The 23,965-nt window shown below is 43.9% G+C and overlaps 1 protein-coding gene across 2 annotated transcripts in view; it reads left to right on the top strand.

The window, feature by feature from the left end:
• AFF3 (AF4/FMR2 family member 3) overlaps positions 1-18,988 on the top strand; it is a 498,351-nt gene extending 479,363 nt beyond the window's left edge. For both annotated transcript variants that reach the window (XM_036302283.1, XM_036302282.1), the window contains 5 exons: positions 7,277-7,348; positions 9,455-9,548; positions 12,050-12,099; positions 12,347-12,570; positions 15,599-18,988. In XM_036302283.1, coding sequence (XP_036158176.1) covers positions 7,277-7,348; positions 9,455-9,548; positions 12,050-12,099; positions 12,347-12,570; positions 15,599-15,720 — 562 coding nt within the window. In that variant the 3' untranslated portion in view covers positions 15,721-18,988. The remainder of the gene's footprint in view (positions 1-7,276; positions 7,349-9,454; positions 9,549-12,049; positions 12,100-12,346; positions 12,571-15,598) is intronic.
• The last annotated feature ends 4,977 nt before the right edge of the window (positions 18,989-23,965 follow it).

The following is a 23,965-nucleotide window of genomic DNA, read 5'->3' as shown; positions in this document are numbered from 1 at the left end:
AAGCACTATGAAAATCTAAGTATTAGGCAGAGAGGACTTCCATCATAGAAGATATTCTATTGTTAATAAGAAAGTTATTTTTAAAAAATTTCTTTGGATGAGACCCAAGATGGCAACGGATAAGTGGAATCTACACTTACCCCTCCCAGGACCAAACTGGAGTTACATCTAAATTATAGAACAATCATCCTGAATAACCAACTGGAGACAAGCTGAAGAGGAGTCTGATAACCAAGATTTACAGCAGCCACATCGAGACTGGCAGGAAGAGTGGAGACGACAAGGGCTGGCCCGTTCCCATGGGTGGCATCTGAGATCCCAGAGGGATATCTCAGCTGCAGAGGTTCCTTCTGAGGAGTGTGGGGTCTCAACCCCACACCAGGCTCCCCAGACCAGAGCATCCGAGCTGGGAACGGGCACTCTCATAACACTGGGCTATAAAAATCACGGATTCTGTCCACCAGGGAGAGACAGAAGGCTGCTAGAGACACAGGTGCCCTCTTAGAGGGCCAGCACACGAAATCCTGTTCACAGCAACTCACCCTGGGCTCCAGCAGAGTGGACTTGAGTAGTGTGAGGAGAGACTGGGCTTTGTGGCTCTGGGGAGAGAGCTAAAGGGACAGCTGTCATGATCCCTGTGCCGAGTCCCTCTCCCACACCCTAGACGCCATCTTTCTTTTGGCAGAGCACTCCCCTCCTTATGACATGAACCTGGGTAAATGCAATAGCCCCACCCTCCGGAATCCCTGTCTCCCATCCGGTGGAGCTCACACCCTGCTGAGGAGCCAAATGCCTTGACAAGAGTATAGATAGATATCCAGGCAGACTCAGGGTGTCGGTGACTGAGTTGTGTGGCCCTGGGGTGGGGCCACTCCTCCCTCCTTCCCCCAAGCCTGACCAGCACTTCCTCACATGGGAGATCCACTAGTCCCACCTTCCCATCTCTCAGAAGCCCTGCCCTGCTCAGCTCCTGGCAGAATCTGGGACATACTGAGTTGTGTGGCTCTAGGACAGGGTCCATTTTTCTTTCTTATGCCTGACCAGTGCAGAGCCCTCCCTTCACACAGCCAAGCCGTGGTCAGTTTGGGCCTGATAAACCCTGCTGGCCTCACCCTGAAAATTTTCTAAGACCCTGCTTCACCACAAAGGTCTGTAGTTACCCAGCGGGTGGCAGCTAGACTCGGTATACCCTAGGACTTTTGCTGAGTGGCCTCAGACCCAGCACTGGCTCTATGATTAAATGTGTTATCCATCTAGTGAACACCATTCATACCTGGTGACTCACTGAGAAGCTACCTATTAAACTCAAGTACCATCAGAGGCTCTTTCAGTGACTGAGCCTGACAGGCTACCAGCAGGTGGAGGCAGGCAAAGGTGGATATCAAGGTGCCTTGGGGCCTTTTGCTGACTGAACACTGGACTCGGTGCTGGTGCAAGCAAGCTTTGGTGAACAGCTTGGTCCTTTGCACACATACCCAGGTACAGCAGAGGCATCCAGAAACTGTGGATCCCCATGTAGCTCCAAACAAGTTTCCCAGCATCAGTCACAGGCAGTGCCTGATATTGACCTGCACCAGTCCCTCCCAAGAGGCCCCAGAACCAACACACCCAACTTCAGACAACATCACAACTTCACAACCAACACAACTTCAGACAACATCAGAGAAGGATCCAGATAGCTTTACAAGTGGCATAGCCTAAGTGAGATCTCTGCAGGCACCAGACCCTGCTGAAGCAAATTCTACTTAGTGTGGTCAGCACCTGCACAGCAGCTAGTACACTGAGCCTCACAGTCAAACAGCCTGAGTGTCAAACCCACACAAAATGGGCCAATAGCAAACTCATGACTTAACTACAACAGGAGGGCTCACATAACCCACACAAAGGACATTCCTGGAACACCCAGGTCAGTTGATCAAGGAGACTGTGCCACTGGATCCCACAGGACACCTACTACATAAGGCCAGGATACCAAGATTGGGAGACATAAGAGATATACCTAATACATAGAAAAAAAACACAAATAGGTAGCCAAAATGGGGAGAAAAGGGCCCTAAATGAAAGAACAGGAGAAATCTCTAGGGGGGAAAAAAAGAGATAAATGAAATGGAGGTAATTTATAAGATACAGAGTTTTTAAAAATGTTTATAGGGATGCTCAAGGAACTTAGTAAGAAGTACAACAAGGTGAAAAGGGACAGAGAAATAAAAAAAAAAATCCAGTCAGAAATGAATACAATATCTGAAATGAAGAATACACTAGAAGGAATAAATAGTAGGTTGGATGAAGCAGAAGATCAAATCAGTGATTTAGAAGACAAGGTAGCAAAAAGCATCCAATCAGAGCAGCAAAAAGAAAAGAGAATTTTTTCAAATGTAGATAGTTTAAGAGACCTTTGGGACAACATGAACATAACAACATCTGCATCATAGGGGTACCAGAGCAAAGAATTGAGAACCTAGTTGAAGAAATAATGACTGAAAACTTCCCTAACTAGGTAAAGGCAAAAGACAGACTAGTCTAGGAAGCACAAAGAATCCCAAACAAGACAAGTCCAAAGAGGCCCATACCAGAACACATCATAATTAAAATGGCAAAGGTTAGTCCTGGCTGGGTGGCTCAGTTAGTTGGAACATCATCCAGTGTACCTAAAGGTTACTGGTTTTTATTCCTGGTCAAGGCACATACCTACGTTGCGGGTTTGATCCCCAATCAGGGTGTGTGCTAGAGGCAACTAATCAATGTTCCTCTTTCTTTCTACACTTCCTCTTTCTCTAAAATTAATAAAAATATATCCTTGAGTGAGGATTTAAAAAATAATAATAAATAAAATAAAATGGCTTTGGTTAAACACAAAGAGAGAATCTTAAAAACAACAAGAGAAAGATAGTTACCCATAAAGGAGCTCCCAAAAGACTGAAAGCTGATTTCTCAACAGCATTTCAGGCCAGAAGGGATTGGCATGAAATATTCAAAGTAATGAAAAATAAGGACCTACAACCAAGGCGACTTTACCCAGCAAGGCTGTCATTTATAATTGAAGGAGAAATAAAGAGCTTCCCAGACAAGAAAAGCTAAAAGCGTTCATCACCACCAAACCAGTATTACAAGGAATGTTAAAGGGTCAAAAAAAAGATGGAGGAGAAAGAGGAACATTGGTATCCTATATAATAAAAGCCCAATATGCTAAGTGTCTGGTTGACTGGTCAGCCGTTCAACCAATCAAAGCGTAATATGCTAATGATATGATAAGGCCACTCAACCACTCACTATGACATGCACTGACCACCAAGGGGCAGACACTCCGACCAATAGATTAGCTGGCTGCTGGGGTCTGACCAATTGGGACTGGGCAAGATGGGCCAGATTTGCCCCGGAGCCCTCCCACAGTCCCTCCCCAGCTGGCCAACCTCTGTAGGGTCCCTCTGCCTGGCCTGCACCCTCTCTCAATCCAGGACCCCTCGGGGGATGTCAGAGAGCCAATTTCGGCCCGATCCTGCAGGCCAGGCCGAGGGACCCCACTGGTGCACGAATTCATGCACCGGGCCTCTAGTAAAGAAGAAAATGGCAAGAAATACATACGTATCAATAATCACTTTAAATGTAAATGACTTAAATGCTCCAATCAGAAGATATGGGGTAGCTTAACAGATAAGAAAACAAGACCCATATATATGCTGTGTACAAGAGGCCCATCTCCAAGAGACCCCTTTCAAAGTAAAGGAATGGAAAAAGATATTTCGTGCAAATGAAAGTGAAAAAAATCTGGGGTAGCAATACTTATAGTTGACAAAATAGACTTAAAAACAAAGGTTATATTAAGAGACAAAGAAAAACACTACATGCTGGTAAAGGGATCATTATCCAACAACAGGATATAACCCTTTTAAACACCCAACATAGGAGCACCTAATTATATAAAGCAAATCTTGATGAACATAAAGCAAGAAAAGGACAGTAATACAGTCATAGTACAGGATTTTAACATCCCATTAACATCAATGTTTTCCAGACAGAAATCTAAAAGGAAACAGTGGCCTTAAATGACACACTAGACCAGATGGATTTAATTGGTACCTTCAGAGCATTTCACCCCAACGCAGCAGAATATACGTTCTTTTCAAGTGCACATGGAATATATTCTAGTATAGACCACATGTTAGGACACAAAACAGGTGTCAATAAATTTAAGAAGATTGAAATCATAGCAAGCATCTTCTCTGACGATAATGGTATGAAACTAGAAATCAATCACAAGAAAAAAGCTGAAAAACACACAAAGATATGGAGGCTAAATAACATATTAGTAAACAATGAATGGGTTAACAATGAGATCAAGGGAGACATCAAAAGATACCTTGAAACAAATGACAATGAGAACACAACAACCCCAAACCTATGTGACACAGTGAAAGCAGTCCTAAGAGGGAAATTTATAGCATTATAGGCCTACCTCAAGAAATAAAAAAAAGCTCAAATAAATTATCTAACCCCACAACTAAAAGAATTATCATGTGAACAACAAGAAAAGCTCAGAGTAAGTGGAAGGAAGGAAATAATGAAGATCGAAGTGGAAATAAATGGTATAGAGACTAAAAAAATATACAAAGATCCATGAAACCAAGAGCTGGTTCTTTGAAAAGATAAACAAAATTTATAGACTCATCAAGAAAAAAGAGAGAGGACACAAATAAATAAAATCAGAAATGAAAGAGGATAAGTAACAACTGACACCACAGGAATACAAAGGATTGTAAGAAAATATTACAAACAGGTACATGACAACAAATTTAACAATCTAAATGAAATGGATAAATTTCTAGCAACATACAGTCTTCCAAAACTGAAGCAGAAAAAATGCACAAACCAATAAACGTGATACACCACATAAACAAAATGAAGGATAAAAATCACATAATCATATGAATAGATACAGAAAAAGCATTGAACAACATCCAGCAATGATTTATGATAAAAACTCTCATTAAAGAGGGAATAGAGTGAATATAACTCAATATAATAAAGGCCATATATAATAAATCTATAGCCAACATCATACTCAATGGACTGAAACTAAAAGCATTTCCCTTAAGATCTGGAACAAGACAGGGATGTCTGCTTTCACCTCTGTTATTCAACATAGTACTGGAAATCCTAGCCACAGCAGTCAGACAATAAGAAGAATTAAAAGGCATCCAAATTGGAAAAGAAAATGTAAAATTGTCATTATTTGCAAATGACATGATACTGTGTACTAGTATAGAGAACTCTAAAGATAACACCAAAAAAACAACTAGAACTGGTAAATGAATTCAGTAAAGTAGCAGGATACAAAATAAATGCCTAGAAATCTGTTGCATTTTTATACACCAATAATTAACAGAGAGGGAAACTAAGAAAACAATCCCATTTACAATTGCATCAAAAAAAAATACCTAGGCATAAATTTAACCAAGGATGTAAAAGACCTGTGCTCAGAAAATTATAAGAAGATACAAATAAGCTGAAATGTACACCATGTTCATAGATAGGAAAAATTAGCATCATTAAAATGTCCATACTACCTAATGCAATCTACAGAGTCAGTGCAATTTTTATCAAGATACCAATGGTATATTTCATATAACTAGAACAAATATTCCAATAATTTATGTGGAATCACAAAAGACCTGAATAGCAATCTTGAGAAAGAACAAAGTTTGAGAAAGCATGCTATCTGATATCAAACTATAGTATAAGGCCATAGTAATCAAATTAGCATGGTACTGGCATAAGAACAAACATAGATCATAGGAAAAGAGTAGAGCCCAGAAGTAAACCCACATTTTTATGGTCAATTAATATTTGACAAAAGAAGAAAGAACATACAATGGGGTAAAGATAGTCTATTCAATAAAAGGTGTTGGGAAAATTGAATAGATACATGCAAAATAAAATGAAACTAGGCCACCTTCTTACACCATACACAAGAATAAATGCAAAATGGAGTAAAGACTTAAATGTAAGACTTGAAACCATAAAAGTCCTAGAAGAAAATATAGGCAGTAAAATGTTGGACGTTTCTCATAGCAATATTTTTTATGACATATCTCCTCATGCAAGGGAAACAAAAGATTAAGTAAACAAATGGGACTACTTCAAACTAAGAAGTTTTAGTGCAGCAAAAGCAACCCTCAACAAAATGAAAAGACAACCTACCGAATGGGAGAACATATTCATCAATGATACATCTGAGAAGGAACTAATTTCCAAAATTTATAAAGAACTCGGACAACTCAACACTAATACAACAACCAGTCCAATTAAACAATGGCCAAAGGATCGGAATAGACACTTCTCCAAAAAGGACATACAGATGGCCAAAAGACATATGAAAAGATGCTCAACGTCACTAATCATCAGAGAGATGCAAATTAAAACCACAATGAAATGTCACCCTCTGTCAGAAAGGCTATCACCAATAAATTAACAAACAAGTATTGTGGAAGGTGTGGAGAAAAGGGAACCCTTGTTCACTGTTGGTGGGAATGCAGATTGGTGCAGCCACTATGGAAAGCAGTATGGAGTTTTCTCCAAAAAAAATTACAACAGGAACTGCCTTGTGACCCAGCAATTCCACTTCTGGGAATATATTCGAAGAAACCTGAAACACTAATTCGAAAGAATATGTGCCCCTATATTCAATGCATTGCTATTTACAATAGTCAAGATTTGGAAGCAGCCCAAGTGCCCATCAGTGGATGATGAGTGGATAAAAAAAAAAAAAAAAAAAAAAGCTATGGTATATTTACACAAGGGGACACTACTTGGCCATAAAAAAAGGAAGGAAATCTTACCTTTTGTGACAACATGGATGGACCTGGAGAGTATTACACTAAGTGAAATAAGTGAGTCAGAGAAAGACAAATACCATATGATCTCACTTATATGTGTAATCTAATGAACAAAGTAAATAAACTAAATAGAAACAGATTCATAGAGAACAGACTGACAGCTGTCAGAGGGAGGGGGGTTGCAGGGATGGGTGAAAAAGGTGGATTAAGCAAAAAAGAAACCCATAGACACAGAAAACAGTATGGTGATTACATAGAGAAAGGTGGGGTTCAATGGTGATAGGAGACTTGACTTGGGTTGTTGAACACACAGTACAATATACAGATGATGTATTAGAGAATTGTATACCTGAAACTTACATAATTTTATTAAACACTGTCTCCCCAATAAATTTAATAAAAACTTTTAAAAATTTCTTTGGTTTTGTTTTCTTTTCCTCTAGGTATGCTATGAGACTAAAGACCCACTCAGGCCCCAATGCCACACCAGAGGATAAACAGCTGGCTGCGTTATGGTGAGTGCATCATATCAGCTTAAAACAGCCTGCCCAGCCTGGATGTTGTCATTGGTAAACCAGGTGCTGGAGCATAATGTTTTTCTAGTGCCTCTGACATGCAAAACCAAATGCAAGTCCACTGGTGGCCAGGGAGAGCCCACCCATTGCTTTGCTTGCTGCTATGCCAGCCAGGAGGTGCCTACTCAGGTATTGAAAATCAACAGGTCCATTAGGCAAGGATAGCTTTTCGTGTGTGTGTGTGTGTGTGTGTGTGTATGTGTGTGTGTGTGTGTTTTAAAACCAGGTAGGTTTGTGTTTTAATGATTTGAATGTGAATTGTGCCAAATGTAATTTCTCTTGTGTTGAACATTTTAGTTGCAATCAAAATAATTCATCTATCTCTTTATACATGGGATTAGTCTGAGTGAATGAAGATGACGCATTCAAGTCCTCAACACATTAAACTGAGGAGCGGCTCATTACACTTTGATAATAAAAGCTTTCCTTGTAAAATGTTAACCAACATTAATAGGTTTTTATTTCTATGACGATTACACTAATAATGAATATGTGATTATAAAAGTAATTTCCCTGTGACATCTTCTCAGTACACCTCCTCCCACGCCCACAAATCACAAGACACCTCTCTATTTGTTCCTTCTGTGACAGGGATCCAAAATGTTTGCCCCCAAAGGTTTACTTCCCTGATCTGCAGTGGACAATTGAGCCTCATAAATAAATAAATAAATAAATAAATAAATAAAATAACAGCAACATACAAGAAAAAAGAGGGCCTCACATAGTTTAGCATCATCACATCATCTGGAGTTTGATCTGCTAAGAAGAGACCGTTATATTGTATTGGGTATGTTGGTAATCTCCCAGGTCAACACCACACCCGAGTTAGCCAATAATTATGAGTGGAAAGCACCAAGCAAAAGAGCGTAAAAAGCACCAAGCAAAAAAAGCATTTCTCGGAAATGCTTTCTGCACTCTTTTCAAATTTTAAATTTCATATTAGGGTTAATAAATTAATGATGATTAGTAATTGGCATTATAGAAGGTTACTAATATGTAAGTAATAAAATATATAAAATAAAATGTTAACTATTCCCAGCATAGAGTTTTTACTATTTATAAAAACACATATCTGTCCCTTTATTTGAACTAATTGCAGTAAAATAGTTTAAAGGTAAAGGAATAAAAGCAGGTGGATGGTTATTCTTTCAGCAACACCGCTGGTGCGGGAAGGCCAGGGTGTCAGAGGGAAATCAGAGTGAGGTCACTCTGCCCCAAAACTCCCCTTAAGCAGCGAAAGCTATGAGCTGCAGCTTCCTCACTCCTCCGTGGAGAGACACTGTCCTCTAGTGGTGGCAGAAGAAATGGCCAGCCCCGTACCCCAACAAAGCAATAAAGCTATTATTAAATGATCTGATGCAGTGGTTCTCAACCTTCTGGCCCTTTAAATACAGTTCCTCATGTTGTGACCCCCAACCATAAAATTATTTTCGTTTCTACTTCATAGCTGTAATTTTGCTACTGTTATGAATCGTAATGTAAATATCTGATATGCAGGATGGTCTTAGGCGACCCCTGTGAAAGGGGTCGTGACCCACAGGTTGAGAACCGATGATCTGATGGCAAATGCATTTATGGAGTAACCCCTTGAAATTGTGAAGTACACCTTCTGAACAAAAGGAAGATCAGACACTTACAGACATGTATGTATGTATGTATACTGTATATACAATGAGGATATAAATATTGAGTACTTGGAACAAGAAGATTTTTAGAGCCCTCACCGGTTTGGCTCAGTGGATAGAATGTTGGCCTGCAGACCAAAGTGTCCTGGGTTCGATTCCAGTCAAGGGCACTTACCTTGGTTCCAGGCTCCTCCCCTGCCCGGGCCCTGGTCAGGGCTCATGCAGGAGGCGACCAATCGATGTGTTTCTCTCACATCGATGTTTCTCTATCTTTCCCTCTCTCTTCCACTCTCCCTAAAAATCAATGGAAAAATATCCTCAGGTGCAGATTAACAACAACAACAACAAAAGATTTTTAAAAAGTCTTGTTTGCACAGGACACACTTGTGCCTGCAGGGCTCATCTCTCTTCTTCCCTGCAGTTACCGATGCCTGGCTCTCCTGTACTGGCGGATGTTTCGACTCAAAAGAGATCACGCTGTCAAGTACTCAAAAGCACTTATCGACTATTTCAAGGTACTGTCTGGCTATCGGGGGACATGGTTCCCCGTATTTAGTTGTGTCCCTACCAGGGACATTTTGAGGACAGGATCCATTGCTTTGAGGAGAATACAGGAGCCTTCTGACCCATTTGTGACATGTTCGTGGTGCGCAGGGCTGAGCATGGCCTTGAGAGCCCCTTGCCTGGAGCCCGGGCATTCCGATGGCCTCCAGGGAAAGGAGACTGAGTTCCCACTTCCGTGTCGTAGGAAATGCATCTTGGTATTTCACATAGATTCCTCATGTGCACCTCGAGCTTCTTCCTTTTGGAAGTAACTACTTAGAACATCTTAGCTAATTCCAGTAGCTACTTTAATTATTGATGACGGTGTTATTTAAAATGGTAAGAAATGGCTTGTTGGAACTCAGAGGCACTAGCAATATGTAAACACAAAGATAGAACTTTTATCTATCTCAGCAAATGAAATCATTTTCACTGGGAAAATAAAACAAAAACACTTTTGTGATGTAGACTTGAAGTAATAATTAATTTGAGGTTTGGGGCCTCTTTACTGTCTATCTGTCTATAGGAACAAGAAATTACACCACCTCTACCTCCACCAATCCATGCACCACCGTCATTTTAGACCCTTTATCCCCAGCCCCACTTAGACATTATCTCTGGTGACCAGGCTGAGTTGGGGTCCGCGGGCTGTATGCAGCGTGCCACCCCCTTCCTGGTCGTGCCTGAGGAGTAACCAGGTGCTAAGCCAAGAAGGGAACAGTCTTGGCTAACATTAAGCCTTTCCCTTTATTTTGGGCACCTAAGGTCAAGATAAGTCATTTTAAAAATGTTAGAATCTAAGAACTAATACTAACGAGAGTTATTACAGTCAAGAAAAATGCTTCACTGAGAAGGAATCTGAACTCTGCAGGCCACAGCGGTTACCACAGAACTTGAAGGAATACAAGAAGTTCTTAGTGTCCGTATACAGTCCTGAGTGTGTGCGCAATGCAGAGAGGACACACTTAAAAGCAGAGTTTCCCCTCCAGGAGTTCCCGGTAGTCACCCTTAATCAAAGGCTTTTTAAATGCTCCTTAAAGTCCCACGATCATGGGCCTTCAGGTAACACTGACAAATTGTCTGCAATGACTGCTCTATCGGTACAGAGCTGTCTGAACAGAGGGCTTTGTTCCCTGTGTTTTAACAGTCACGGGGCCTGGTGGTCAAGGAAGAGGCCTGATGGCAACTGACAGTTGCCACATACAAGGCCACGTCTACCATCTTGACAGCACCCCCACTGGAGTCTAAAACTCAGTCTCCACTTCGTGAAGTTCTTTTTAACCAAAAGCAATGCTTTGTGTCTAGGGAACCAGGACAAGGCTGTTTTCTTGTCTCAGGAAGGAAAACTCACATCAGTATTGTAGAGACTTCTTAACACTCTCCCAGGCCAGGGACAGAGGGAAGCTCACACCAGTATACAGAGACCTCTTCCCTCTAACAGGCCAGGGATGGGGGAAAGCTCACACCAGCTTATAGAGACCTCTTCCCTCTAACAGGCCATGGACTGAGGAAAACTCACATCAGTATTGTAGCGACTTCTTAACCCTCTAACAGGCCAGGGACAGAGGGAAGCTCACACCAGCGTATAGAGACCTCTTCCCTCTAACAGGCCAGGGATGGGGGGAAACTCACACCAGCGTATAGAGACCTCTTCCCTCTAACAGGCCAGGGATGGGGGAAAACTCACACCAGCGTATAAAGACTTCTTCCCTCTAACCGGCCATAGACGGAGGTCCCAGAAGTCATCGTTGGCTCTCAGAGAGGGTCTGTCTATACGTTTAGGAACTTCCCTCACCAAAGGCAGAACTTCTTGTAAATGCCCGATGCAGACAACTGGCTTGGGAAACATATCCTCCCCAGTCAGGATATTCAGGAAATCAGAATTTTTGAACACCCTACCTGTCAAGGAAATATATTTAAATCTGTCCTTTTAGAAATATTCAAGAGGAACTTTCTTTAAGAGAAATACTTTTAAGTCTCATAAGTTAAAATAATACAAGTTGATGTCTCATATTTCCAGGCATTAAATGTATGCCAACGGTTCCTGCAGATATGCCCTACATTTCAATATGGGGTGTTCTCATGGGGGACGGGAGGTCTGGTCTTTTTTCTTTTCCAGAAAAATTAAGCTAGTTTCAGGTGAAAAAATTAAACTGGCTCAGGATTCAGCAGACCCTCTGGATTATGATTTAATTTGATACGTTGCATTTGGTGCATGAAATCCCAGGCTACAGGATAAGCTCTTGGCTTTAGCCAATTGTGGAACCCAGCAGGCCAGGCAGCTGTCCCCACTGGGTTTCAGAGAGGGAGCAGTACCCTAGGATTTGCGACTTCCCAGATTCATTTCTGGGAATCTGCATTTTCTCTGCAGTGTCAGCCATTACTAATCTCAGCCATCACCTGAGAGCATGTTATTGTCAGCTCTGTAAACCTATGCAGATGGCTCACTGTCCATGTTTCTATTTTCCTGCAGAATTCATCTAAAGCTGCCCAAGCCCCATCTCCATGGGGAGCCGGTGGAAAGTAAGTTCATTTTTCCTTTTTTTCTTTTTTTTCCTTTTTTTCTCATTCACCATTTTATTTTTTTTTAATTTCTTTATTGATTAAGTTATTACATATGTGAGTAAGTTCATTTTTCCAAAGTAAAGGCGATAAACAAGGCACTGCCTGGTGTTGGGCAGTGTGCTTCTTTGCTTACGGTGCCCTGGGGCTGGCCCGCCTCACCGGGAACCAGCCTCTCCACCTTGCTTTTCTTGCTCTCCCCTTCCAGGAGCACTGGAACCCCATCCCCCATGTCTCCCAACCCCTCCCCCACCAGCTCCGTGGGATCTCAGGGGAGCCTCTCCAATACCAGCGCCCTGTCCCCTTCGACCATCGTCAGCATCCCACAGCGCATCCACCAGATGGCAGCCAATCACGTCAGCATCACCAACAGCATTCTCCACAGCTACGACTACTGGGAGATGGCAGACAACCTGGCCAAGGAAAACCGAGGTGTGTGCCTTTGGGGTGTGTGTGCATGCCTGACCACAGCTCAGGGAGACAACCTGACCTTGGGCGTCACCACACAAGTTGTCATCATTTACCGAAGAAGAAATTCTAGAAGCTGTCACCTATTGCGTGAAACTTCCCAACCTCTCCCCTCACTCAGGCCTTAACCCACCTTTATCTTCACTGTGGAAGAGCGTGAAACTTCCCAACCTCTCCCCTCACTCAGGCCTTAACCCACCTTTATCTTCACTGTGGAAGATTCCACATCCTATATAATAAAAGGCTAATATGCAAATTGTCCCCTCGACCTGGAGTTTGACCGGGGGGGGGGGGGGGGGAGGAAGCCAGCCAACCACCCGCAGCCCCTCCCCCCAGCTGGCCCTGCCCCTGATCAGGGTCAGCCCTGATCAGGACAGGCTAGCTGGACCCCACCTGTGCACAAATTCATGCACCGGGCCTCTAGTAGAGATGATAAAGACACAAGTAATGTGCAAAGATACAGATCTGTAGATACAGACATAGATGTGCGCACACATGTTCTTTTCCCTGCTGACAGTGAGCTCCTTGAAGACAGACTCTGTTTCCTCTGACTTTGTATTCCTAAGACCTGCACCGAGCCCAGAACACGGTTGAGGTCTGAAACATTGAATGAATGAATTAATGAGTGTGAATGTTACTGGCTTTTTAAGGGATAGCTGCTTACAACTGAAAAAAAAGTGTTTACATGAAGCAATAAGTTCCATTTCTTTCTAAATTTTTTTTTTTACTGATTATAAACAGAGTGCATGTTTATTGTGGCTAAATTTATAAAGTATAGAAACTGTTGTAAAGGAAAGAAATATTTTTATATCATCAGTAATCGTACCACCAAGAAATAATTACTGTTAACATTCTACTGAAGTCTCGTCTAGTCTCCTCCAAATATGTGTGATTTTTACCAAAATAAGGTCATAGTATATCTACAGTGTTATGCCCTGTTTTGTTTTGTTGTTGTTGTTTAATAGTATATCAGGAATTTTCTCATGTTACTAACTAGTTCAAAAACACCCTTTATGTTGGTTCTATACTATTGTCAGAACAGTGGTTATACAATCATAAAGTATGATTTCTTAGGCCATCCCCCTGTTGTTGGACATTTAGGTTATTTCCAATTTTTTCCACTATTACAAATAAGGTTATGATAGTTTTGCATAAGTCCTTTTCCATATATTTTATTATTTTCATAGGAAGGAGTTACAGAAGTAGAATTTGGGGGTCAACAGGTATACATTCTTTTAAGATCTATATTGTTATACTAGAGGCCCAGTGCACGAATTCGTGCATGGGTGGAGTCAGGCCACCCGCCCCGATGGGGGCTGATTAGGGCCGGGCCAGCAGGAGGGTTGGGCCGAGGGAGGATGGGGGACCGATCAGGGCCCTGATCGGGCTGGTTGGCTGCCACAGTATGCTTCATAGTGACTGCTCGTTCCAGTCACTTGGCTTTTATATGTATAGATATCTTGGTATATATATATTGTTAATTTTTCTCCCAAATGATTATACCAACTTACTACTCGGGTGAAAGTGCAAATCCGAGGTCACTTTCCAGTCATTGGATGTACATTTGGTGCCATGACAGCGTAAAGCCTCTGAGGACAAGACCAGGCTGTCCACAGTGTGACGAGGAAGTTACAGCATGGATAGGCAGTGGGGCCTGAGCTCATGAAACTGATGAGAAAGCCAGGTAGCGCGTGACGTGCAGCCCAGAGGTGCTGACCCTGAAAATCCACTGGGAAGCCGGCATGGAACAGGATTTTGAAAAGCAAATAGTAGTTGAGTAGCCGAGATGGAGTGGGGAAGGTGTCCCAAGTAAACAAAACAGAAGGACAAATGTATAAAAATGTATGTGGCCAGTTTGGGACACCCTGAGCAGGCCAGCTCTTGCACTGGCAGCGGCCTACTCGACGGCTCCTCCGTGAGGGCCCAGGGGCACATGTCTAACGGGAAGTCAGTATTGTTTTTCGGACCAGCTCCCCTCACGGTTCTGCTCCAGTCCCTGCGTGGCTACCTTCCCAGCCACCTGGACCTGGCATTTCCCTCAGCCCTCCCTGGCCTCCCAGCAGGCCCTCATTCAGCATGTATGCATATGAGCACCTCTGAAAACGTCTCCAAGGCACTTCTTTTGAAGGAGTGTTGCTCCGCAATCCAGTTACGACGATGGCATAGCAGCCCTGCGGATGTACTTGTCCCTCCCGGCCACTCAGCTGTGATCTCTTGGCACTCCCTGTCTACCCTGCTGCACCTAGCACAGGGCCTTGGCACATAGTACATGTTTAATGGAAGGACCAGCCCAGAGAAAGTCCAAGGGCTGGGAGCTGTTTCACAGCTGCCTCTGATTTGCTGCCTGGAGCGTGGAACCTGGAGCCTCCTCCATGGGACTCCTGTCAGTGCAGCACACGCCTCAGCTGGGTCGAGGGGGAGGGCGACAGAGACACAGCCCACGTCCAGAGTGGGAAGTATTGCTGCTCCAGGAGAATGTCCTGAGGAAGTCAAGTTTTTTGCTGTTTGGCTAAGTCAAGGAGGGGTGGGGGGGCATCCGGCCCGCAGGCCCTATAAGGCCGGCAAAATCATCTGGTCTGGCCCTGCCAAGGCATTAGGGGTGAGATTATTAAACGCAGCAGGCTGATTTTTAAGTTGATAACTTTGTCTGGCCAGAGAATGATGGTATCAATATCCAAATGGCCCTTGGCAGAAACAAGCCAAGGGCCATTTGGATATTGGCCCTTGTAAATAACATTTACAAGCCCACCCCTGGGCTAAGTAAATGTTACTCATTTGAATTAAAAATTGCCCATAGAGTGACTATTTGGATAAAAGTCTGAGTTCTGTACCTTTGTGTTTCATTCTGTTCAGTGGGATGCTGAAGTCGCATGATGGAACGGAGAAACTTCCCTATCTAGGGCCACGAGTGGAGTTTCTTCTTAAGTCACTTGGGTCCCAGGGTAGCACACGTAGCGTGTGTGGCGCTCTAACCACTCTGTCTGTCCCCTAGAGTTCTTCAACGACCTGGATCTGCTCATGGGGCCGGTCACCCTGCACAGCAGCATGGAGCACCTGGTCCAGTACTCCCAGCAGGGCCTGCACTGGCTGCGGAACAGCGCCCACCTGCCGTAGGGACCGCGCCCTGCGGCCGCACTGTGCTCCCACCTCCGTGGACGGCTCAATGTTTCTGGACACTGTGCTACTGACATTCCCAGCCACAGCATTTATCAAAATCCAGTGAATATTTTCTCAGCCTCGAACAATGGTCTTTTCCCAGGGCATGTGTGCCTGTATGTGTGGGTGTAGAAGCAGCAGCCTGTGTGTGTAAGAAGCACAGCTCTTAAAACCTATTTTCTTTGTCTAGTTTCCATAATCCCAGGCTAGACAAAGTGGTCAGAGGTTTCTGATTAGAGGAAATACACTTACACACATACACACACACACACACACACACACACACACACACACTTTCTACTTCAAAGCTAAACCATGACTTTTTAGAACATTCAACCAAAATCTCGCTGTGAGTTCACAGGTGCAGCACATGCAGCACACCAACAGCCTGACTGCCAGTCAAGACGACCTAGTCCTTACGTTGTTGATGACTTCCAGTGTTGATATACTATCCCCACTTACCCTCTGGTTGTACGTGTTCATGGGTAATTGAATAATGAACGTCAGTCACGTTTTGCTGGATGTTTACTAGGTTGCATGTTACCAAATGCCCTGCCTTTCATTTACTACTCGCCCCCTCCATCCAACTTTATCATCGGCTAAATGCGTGGTGAGCAAATGGATCAACTGCCCTGCCCCCATCGTGGTCTGAACCTGGCGCAGATGTTCGGAGAGAACTCGGTGCTTTTGGAAGCGAGCCAGCCAGCGCTCAGGCAGCCACGGCTGCGTTTGGGAGTCCCGTTAGGAACTGGAACCTCCTGCACCTGCAACAAGCCCGCCCTGCGCAGGTGTTACTTCTTCCTGCCTCTGTGGCACCTGGCTGGGGAGCTTTGGCGGCACTTGTCAGTCTTTTAAATGTGGCGATTTTTTAAGCCTTTTCTTTCCACGATAGCTTTCTTACAAACGTCTTGGCCAAATCAGGACGCTACCCCGGTTGCCCCTTCGCTGGGAGCCTGTGTGTGTTGCTTATCGGGCTGAGAGCCTCGAGCTCCTGACGATGTCTGATGCTCTCACGCCTCCTGCAGAATGTGCCACGTTAATGCATTTTGAACGGGGGCACGTGTGGGGCTCCGGTTAGCTGCCTGCTTACCGCGCAGGGTGCGTTCTTCCTGCCTCGGTCGCGGTGCTGTTTGGGGTAGCAGCCCCAGAACGTCACGCTCATGTCCTCTGTGTCTGGTATGTTTACATCTCGCCCTTAACTCTTTTCTTTTTTTTATTAAGTTTACATTTTAATTTTTTGACACCTGTTTACAGTTTTTGTCTGAAACTTGTTTATTTTATAGTCCCCTGTCATGTCCTAGATTTAGTCTTCTTATTAAATATATTTGGATATAAAATTATTGCTTAAAAAGAAAAACTTCTGGGGGAAAAAAGGATGTACTTTGCCATATTTTAAAAACAAAAAAAAATGTCCCTGAGGCCTCTCACTTGACCATATCGCACCAGGCTGGTCTGAGAAAGACAGCGGTGCGGTTTACGGAGCTCCCCCACCCTTTCTTCAGGGGGCGGTGGCGCCCAGCATTTATAACAGATACTCGTGTGCTCTCGCCAACGGTCAGTTGGTCCAGTTTCGATGTTGACATTGTCAGCCTGATGGATAGTGGAAGTAAGATTGCTGTAATTCCCTAGCTCTCAGCACTCTTTCAAAACTGTACAAATGATTGATCTGTGCGCATGGTGACCCGAAATTAACTTAGAAAGAGCAAGTGAAGGGCTTATGAAATTGGCATTTGACTTTGGCCTTCAAGCATCTGCACTGCTCAGAGTTTGTTTTACTTTTATCCAGCTGAGGGGTTTGTCACACCCTCTCGCTAGTCCTTGTGGGTAGAGTTCATGATCCCATTCATGTTGGGAATTTCAGTCTAACTTAAGAAATTGTGAACTGGTGTGTGGGGTGTGTTTGTTTGTCTGTTTGTTTGGAGGACTGAGGCTTAGTTCTGCTTGCTCTTGCTGAATTCCGCTGAAATGTTCAAACTCTCACATAAGGGGTGACCCTCAGGTGTGTCCCCAGGTGCTCTGCTGGCCTCGACCATCTTAAAGCTGCAGGCCTGTGCGCTATCCACGTGGTGTGCTACCCGTGAAGCCCCATCTACACACACAGGTGGCCTCTGGCGTTTTACCAGTGTTTTGAAGACCATGTTTCCCAACAAAACCTGTCGTTGTGGGGGTGGCCTTTCGTTTCATCATGGAGCACGATGGGGCAGTGTGTGTGAGCTTGAAGAGATGATTATGGTAAGGAGCCAACTTCTTATTGTTGCGTGTGAAAGTCATTCATAACTGTTCCTCTTATTTAGTTTTTTTCAAAGTAGAAATATATTTCTTGCATTTTCTGATTATAAGAGCAATACATGCTTCAATGTAAAAATTCAGACAACATGGAAATGTAGAAAGTAGTAGTAAGTCCCACCCCAATCTCCCCCCACCCCCAAGCAACCACTGTTCACAGCTTCATGTCTGTCCTTCTAGTGACTCTCCTGTTTCAACATGTACTGTCCATTATTATGTCTTTCTTTTTGGAGACATATTTCCTTAGCCGTTCAGCACAAGTCAACTGACCTATCCTTCCGTGACCTGAACGGATGCCACCCTTTATCACAATGTAATCAAATGCATTCCTGATCAACATGTGGGATTTGTGACTGCTCTACACAGATCAGACTTATGTGCAGAGTTGTGCCTGGAAAGAGAGGTTTGGTTAAAACAGATATTTCTGGAAACTTTCCAATTACAAATGGAAACTTGGACCCACGATCTAATGAGGAATGTACTGGAAAAATAATCTGAAAAGCTGACAAATTGTGTACTAGATTGAACGTATAGAACGCAATGCAATGAGACTCCCTGCACTAAAACTTACCCAGTGTGTGCAACACTGATGCGTGTATTATATAACAGTGATGTGTACATTTCTGAAATCCCATGCATACGATACACAGTTTGTATAAATGCATACATTTAAAAATATATATGTACAATACAGCTACCATGAGACTATAGTACGCCTGAAGGGTATGACTAGTGCCTAACATTGAGTGTAAGTCACTGCGTGTTCGCATCACCTTGGAAGTACGGTAATTGTTATAAAATTAATCAGTGCAACCAACATTATTTATGAATCACATCTTTGAAACTGTGCAGTAGTATATACATATATATTTTTAAACAACATTTTTCACAGTTTTCCAGAGTTACTGTTGAAATCTGTATCACCAAAAAAAAAAAAAAAGCAAGATTTTTTTAATGATGTAGACACTCTTCAGACCCAGTAATCTGTGTGTGATTTCCTGTTTGTAGATACCCAAGAGACTTTAGCAGTCACCAGCCTTAATGCATGTACAGGATATTATTGTGACTTAATTTATCTGCAGTTTTTAATCCATGTGAAATTGGAATTTATAAACTGACTCGGATTAAATATGTCTGCCTTTCTAAGGTTGCAAATGTTACATTAAATGATTTATGTTGTAAATGAGAGAAATTGAGTTGTACGTAAAAAACATCCACCAGTTTCTGTGACTATTTTTACAAGAAAACTTTAGACTCAGAATATGTTCAAGTAAGTTTTCTGGTCCCCAGATCATAATCTCTTTAGAAGTGACCTTGTTGTGAGTTTGTTTTTTGTTTTTGTTTGTTTGTTTTTTTCAGAGAGGAAGGGAGAGAGAAACATCAGTGAAGAGAGAGAATTATTGATTGGCTGCCTCCTGCACACCCCCTACTGGGCATCGAGCCTATAACCCAGCCATGTGCTCCTGACTGGAATCGAACCTGGGACCCTTCAGTCTGCAGGCCAACGCTCTATGCACTGAGCCAAATCGGCTAGGGCTCCTGAGGTTTTTTTAACAGCTCCCACAGGTTATCAATACCCAGTCTAATATTTTTCATGAGGAAAAAAAGGTATGTTTTTCTTCATTACACCTGCACATTGCTACTTGTCTTTCCCAGCCCACACATAAGCCTGCACACACATGGGGGAGAACACACCCACGTGTTTCAGGAAACGCTGATTAGAAATTAACTTTGATGACCGCATGGACACCTCCAGCCAGCGCCCAAGACCCTGTCCTACCCAGCATCCCTTCATGACCAAGTTCATTCCCTGCCTTGTGTTCCAGGATTTTCCAGCTCAAACCAGCATGGTGAAATGATGTCCGCAATATCTGGTTAAGTAGAATAAAAGACCTTTGAATTAGCAAAGATGAAAATATTAGACCCGTGTCCTGCCATGGTCTGTCTCCCTGTGCAGGAGGCTTTTTTGTTCACCTGGTTTTTATTCTTCTCTCCCTCCTTTTTCAACCCCCTCTCCTCCAAACTAAACTAAACAAAGAGGCAGAAGCAGTAACACACACACCCGGATGACTTCACCTCACCCAGCCCACATCCTTAGATTCCTGTACGCCTTGTCCTGAAGCAGAGCCCTCACTCCCACGCCAGCCAGGACGGGCACTGGGCTATGCTTGCTCCAGGACCACCAACTTGCTACTCCCTCACACCCCACAGTCTTTCTAGAACTATCTTTCTCGTATGCTAAAGCCTGTCCCTATGAGAATCCTATTTTTTAAAGTAATACCTTTTTATGAAACCTGAATCAACTGAAGTCTTGACTCTTTTCTGTAATGAAAGGAAAAAAGAAAAAACAACCACAGGACCTGCATTTCCAACTATTTGGAACCAGAGTTTTTTCTCGTTCTCAGTCTTTCAATATTACAACTTCCTGCCAAGCAGCACAAGGAATGTTCAGATGTGAGATTTGTGCTTTTTCTGTCCAAACTGAACTACCCTGCATTTGTCACCAGAGGGGCCCATTTGTTTCTTGGCATGAGGAAAACCATAAACCTGTTCTCCAACTAATTACACCGGACCACGGTTTGGGTTTGCATTATTTAATTGGCACTCTGAGGCAGCAGGGGTAAATGTTGGGTCAGTTGCAAAGGGTTTAAATCCACAGCTCTTACAGTAATGGGAGCCAGGGGAGTAAATCCCCATGTGTTTCTTTGAAAATCCTCTTACAGCCTGTTTTAAACACACTGATCTCAGGGATGAATTCAAGGTACTAATTACAAGTCAACACAAGAATTAGCATTTGTCTTTAAGCATCAAGAAGCAAGGATGAGCCCGGCCGGTGTAGCTCTGTAGTTGAGCATGGACCTGTGAACTAGAGGTCACAGTTCGATTCCCGGTCAGGGCACATGCCCAGGTTGTGGGCTCAATCCCCAATGTGGGGTGTGCAGGAGGTGGCCGATCAATGATTCTCTCATCATTAATCTCTCTCTCACTCTCACTCTCTCTCCCCCCTCCTCCTCCCCCTTCACCTCTGAAATCAAGATATATATATATAGAAACAATGAGGCCCAAAAGCTGAATCAAGGACTCTCATGAGCTAACCTAGGAAAAGCTCATCAGAGAATATGTCTAGCCTATCATGATGTAAGAGAAAAAAAATTAGTGTTTAGAGTTTTCACACAGTGCCATTTGGTTACAAAAATAATTACAATATTTTAGTTACCATATTGTTTTCCACCCTTGTTTAGTTTTCATTAGACAAAACTGATTTTCCCCAAAAAATGTATCATCTCTATTTCTGATTCCCAAATGAGCAAAGAGGAAGGACCTACTAGCCCTAGGAGTGTGCATCGCCTGACTAACAGCGTCCTGCCACAGCAGCCGAAGCTATGTGGCTTTGTAGAGAATGTGGAGACTGAGGTTGAGTCTGGTTCGTTTCCGTCACCCTCTAGCTGGGTTGACCACAGAGCCTCAAGAATGGCCATGTTGTCCAGATGTCCACAAGTCTAGGGATAGAACTCGCGCGAGTGATGGGCACTTTGTGGCATCACCAGCTGTCTCTGCGGCCTGTCTGGTGAAATACCAATATTAACACTTGGAGTCAATTGCAAACTGATTAGTAACCCCCTGCGGTCCCCAAGGCTGCCAACTCAACCCAAAATGTCCTTCTCTGTGAGCTGGGTTGATTTTTATGTGTCTTTGGGGTTTTTATTCCTTTTAAGTTCTATTAGATTTAATATCTTGACTTTTTAAAAGAATAGTTATTAGTCCTGGCTGGCGTGGCTCGGTCGGTTGGGCGCCATCCTGTACAGGAAAAGGTTGCCCATTCAATTCCCAGTCAGGGCTTGTGTCCGGGTTGGGGGCTCAATCCCCAGTAGGGGGTGTGCAGGGGTGGGGCATGCAGAAGACAGCCAATCAATGTTTTGTTTTCCTAATGGTGTTTCTCTCTCTTCCTCTCTCTCTAAAAATCAAATTTTAAAATCCTTTAAAATAAAAAATAAAGTAGAAGAACGGTTATTAGAGGCCGTGGGGCTTTAAGGAGACAAAGATTCAACATTAGAACTTGTTGACGTTGGGGACGAGAAGTCAGAAAAACAACTGGGCTGCCAAACACTGCCCTCCTCTCCCTGTTGCACCTGACCCTTGAAGGAAACTCCTTTCCACACCTCCCTTTCCTCTCTGTGAGGAGTAACTCAGACTTCCTCACCGAGAGCGAGAGCGAGGATCACATTGTCACTCTCAGCAGGAGTCAAGCATCTGTCAGGACAGCGACAGCAGGAACGCACTGCATCTGCAGGCACCAGTGTGCAGAGGTGTGTGATGGGAGCTGCGTCTCATCTCAGTCCTGACTCGGTTCTGGAGGCCCCAGGGGGTGACAGCAGGTAGTCACAGGCCCCTCATGGGACGAGGGTGACAGGGAGCTCCTCAGCCTTTGTTGTCACCACCTTGAGTCTATCCTGCCTGTAGGCAGAGATCTACTGAACCAATGGGGGTCTGTCCTGGCCAGGAGCAGCAGAGCCGCCAAGAACGAGTGGTGCGATCTCACGCCCCCTTTCCCATCCAGGCCTGGCCTTCAGAAAGCGGGGCCTCCTGATGGAAACGGAAGAAGGACCATGGGGTCCAGGCTTCCAGCGTGTGCACCTGCCGTGACAAAACAATGTGCCTATTGAACAGCGGGCCCCCTATCTCAGCCAGCAGCCTCCCCTCCTGCGCTCATTGTTTTGCTCTGGACGCTGGGAGGCTGAGTTCTCCTCGTGTGGGTCTTGTGCCTCTGATCGTGGTGGTGGTGATTGTTGTTGTTAGTGGTGGTGGTGTTTGGGGCCGGGGAGTGGAGGACAGCTGCTCTGGGGAGTGGTCCCTGAGAAAGGAGAACTGTCATGAGGGATATGGGTACGTCATGGGCTTCAGGAAAGAGGAAACCTCTCTGGGGAAAATGGATGGATCTTTCTCTAGTGGATTAGGTGGTTGCCTCAACATGATCTCTTAATTATAGGTTAAACCTTAGTCTGTCCAAAGAGAGAGAAAAATCAACATAATAACTTAGTGATTTTTGTGATGCCCAATTAGAAACTAAACATTCTAGCCCCCAACATTGGGACAAAGACTGGAAATTTGACCAGTGATCTCAGTGTTTCATACCACTGAGGTCAAGGCCCTGAAAGGTGGATCGAAGTGTTTAGCTTGTGTCTAATATTTATATTACTTACACGCAGAGCTTCCCGTGTCCCTAAATCAGTGCTTTGAGGTTAACCAAAATAACCATGAAGTACTCTCAAAAGGAACCCTGTCTTCCATACTCACTGGCAATCCCTTTCCTAGCCTTTCTCAGTTCAAAAGAACAGCGGCTGAAGGTCCTGAGAGATCCAGCCCAATTTAAGCCCCAATCAATTCTAACCCCCTTCCCACGGAAGCACAATGCCTTAACCAGTGTGAATTCCCGCATTACGGTAAAAAGTTCCAGAGCAGCAACACAAGGTGTATTAGCACGAGGAGGCCTAGAGATGCTTTGGTTCAGTGGAATCCAGGTCGCTCCATGTCGTCACAGCAAGAATTTAAACCCTAGTTTTTGGCCCTGGCCGGTTTGGTTCAGTGGATAGAGCATCGGCCTGCGGACTGACGGGTCCCGGGTTCGATTCCAGTCAAGGGTCAAGGGCACATGCCCGGGTTGTGGGCTTGGTCCCCAGTAAGGAGCGTGCAGGAGGCAGCCAATCAATGATTCTTTCTCATCATTGATGTTTCTCTCTCCCTCTCCCTTCCTCTCTGAAATCAATAAAAATAAATAAAATAAATAAAACCCTAGTTTTCTCATGCTGTCACCTCGGATGTTTAGCCACGGAGCGGGCAGCTCTGAGTCAGTATTCCAGTATCAAACGCCCTGGGGATCACAGCAAACACCATTTCAAATTCTGCGTCTCCATCTTGG

This window comes from Myotis myotis, unplaced genomic scaffold, assembly GCF_014108235.1.
Source record: "Myotis myotis isolate mMyoMyo1 unplaced genomic scaffold, mMyoMyo1.p scaffold_m19_p_30, whole genome shotgun sequence".
Classification (NCBI taxonomy): Eukaryota; Metazoa; Chordata; class Mammalia; order Chiroptera; family Vespertilionidae; genus Myotis; species Myotis myotis.
The sequence above is the reverse complement of the archived record's forward strand: the minus strand, read 5'-3'. Positions and strand labels throughout refer to the sequence as shown.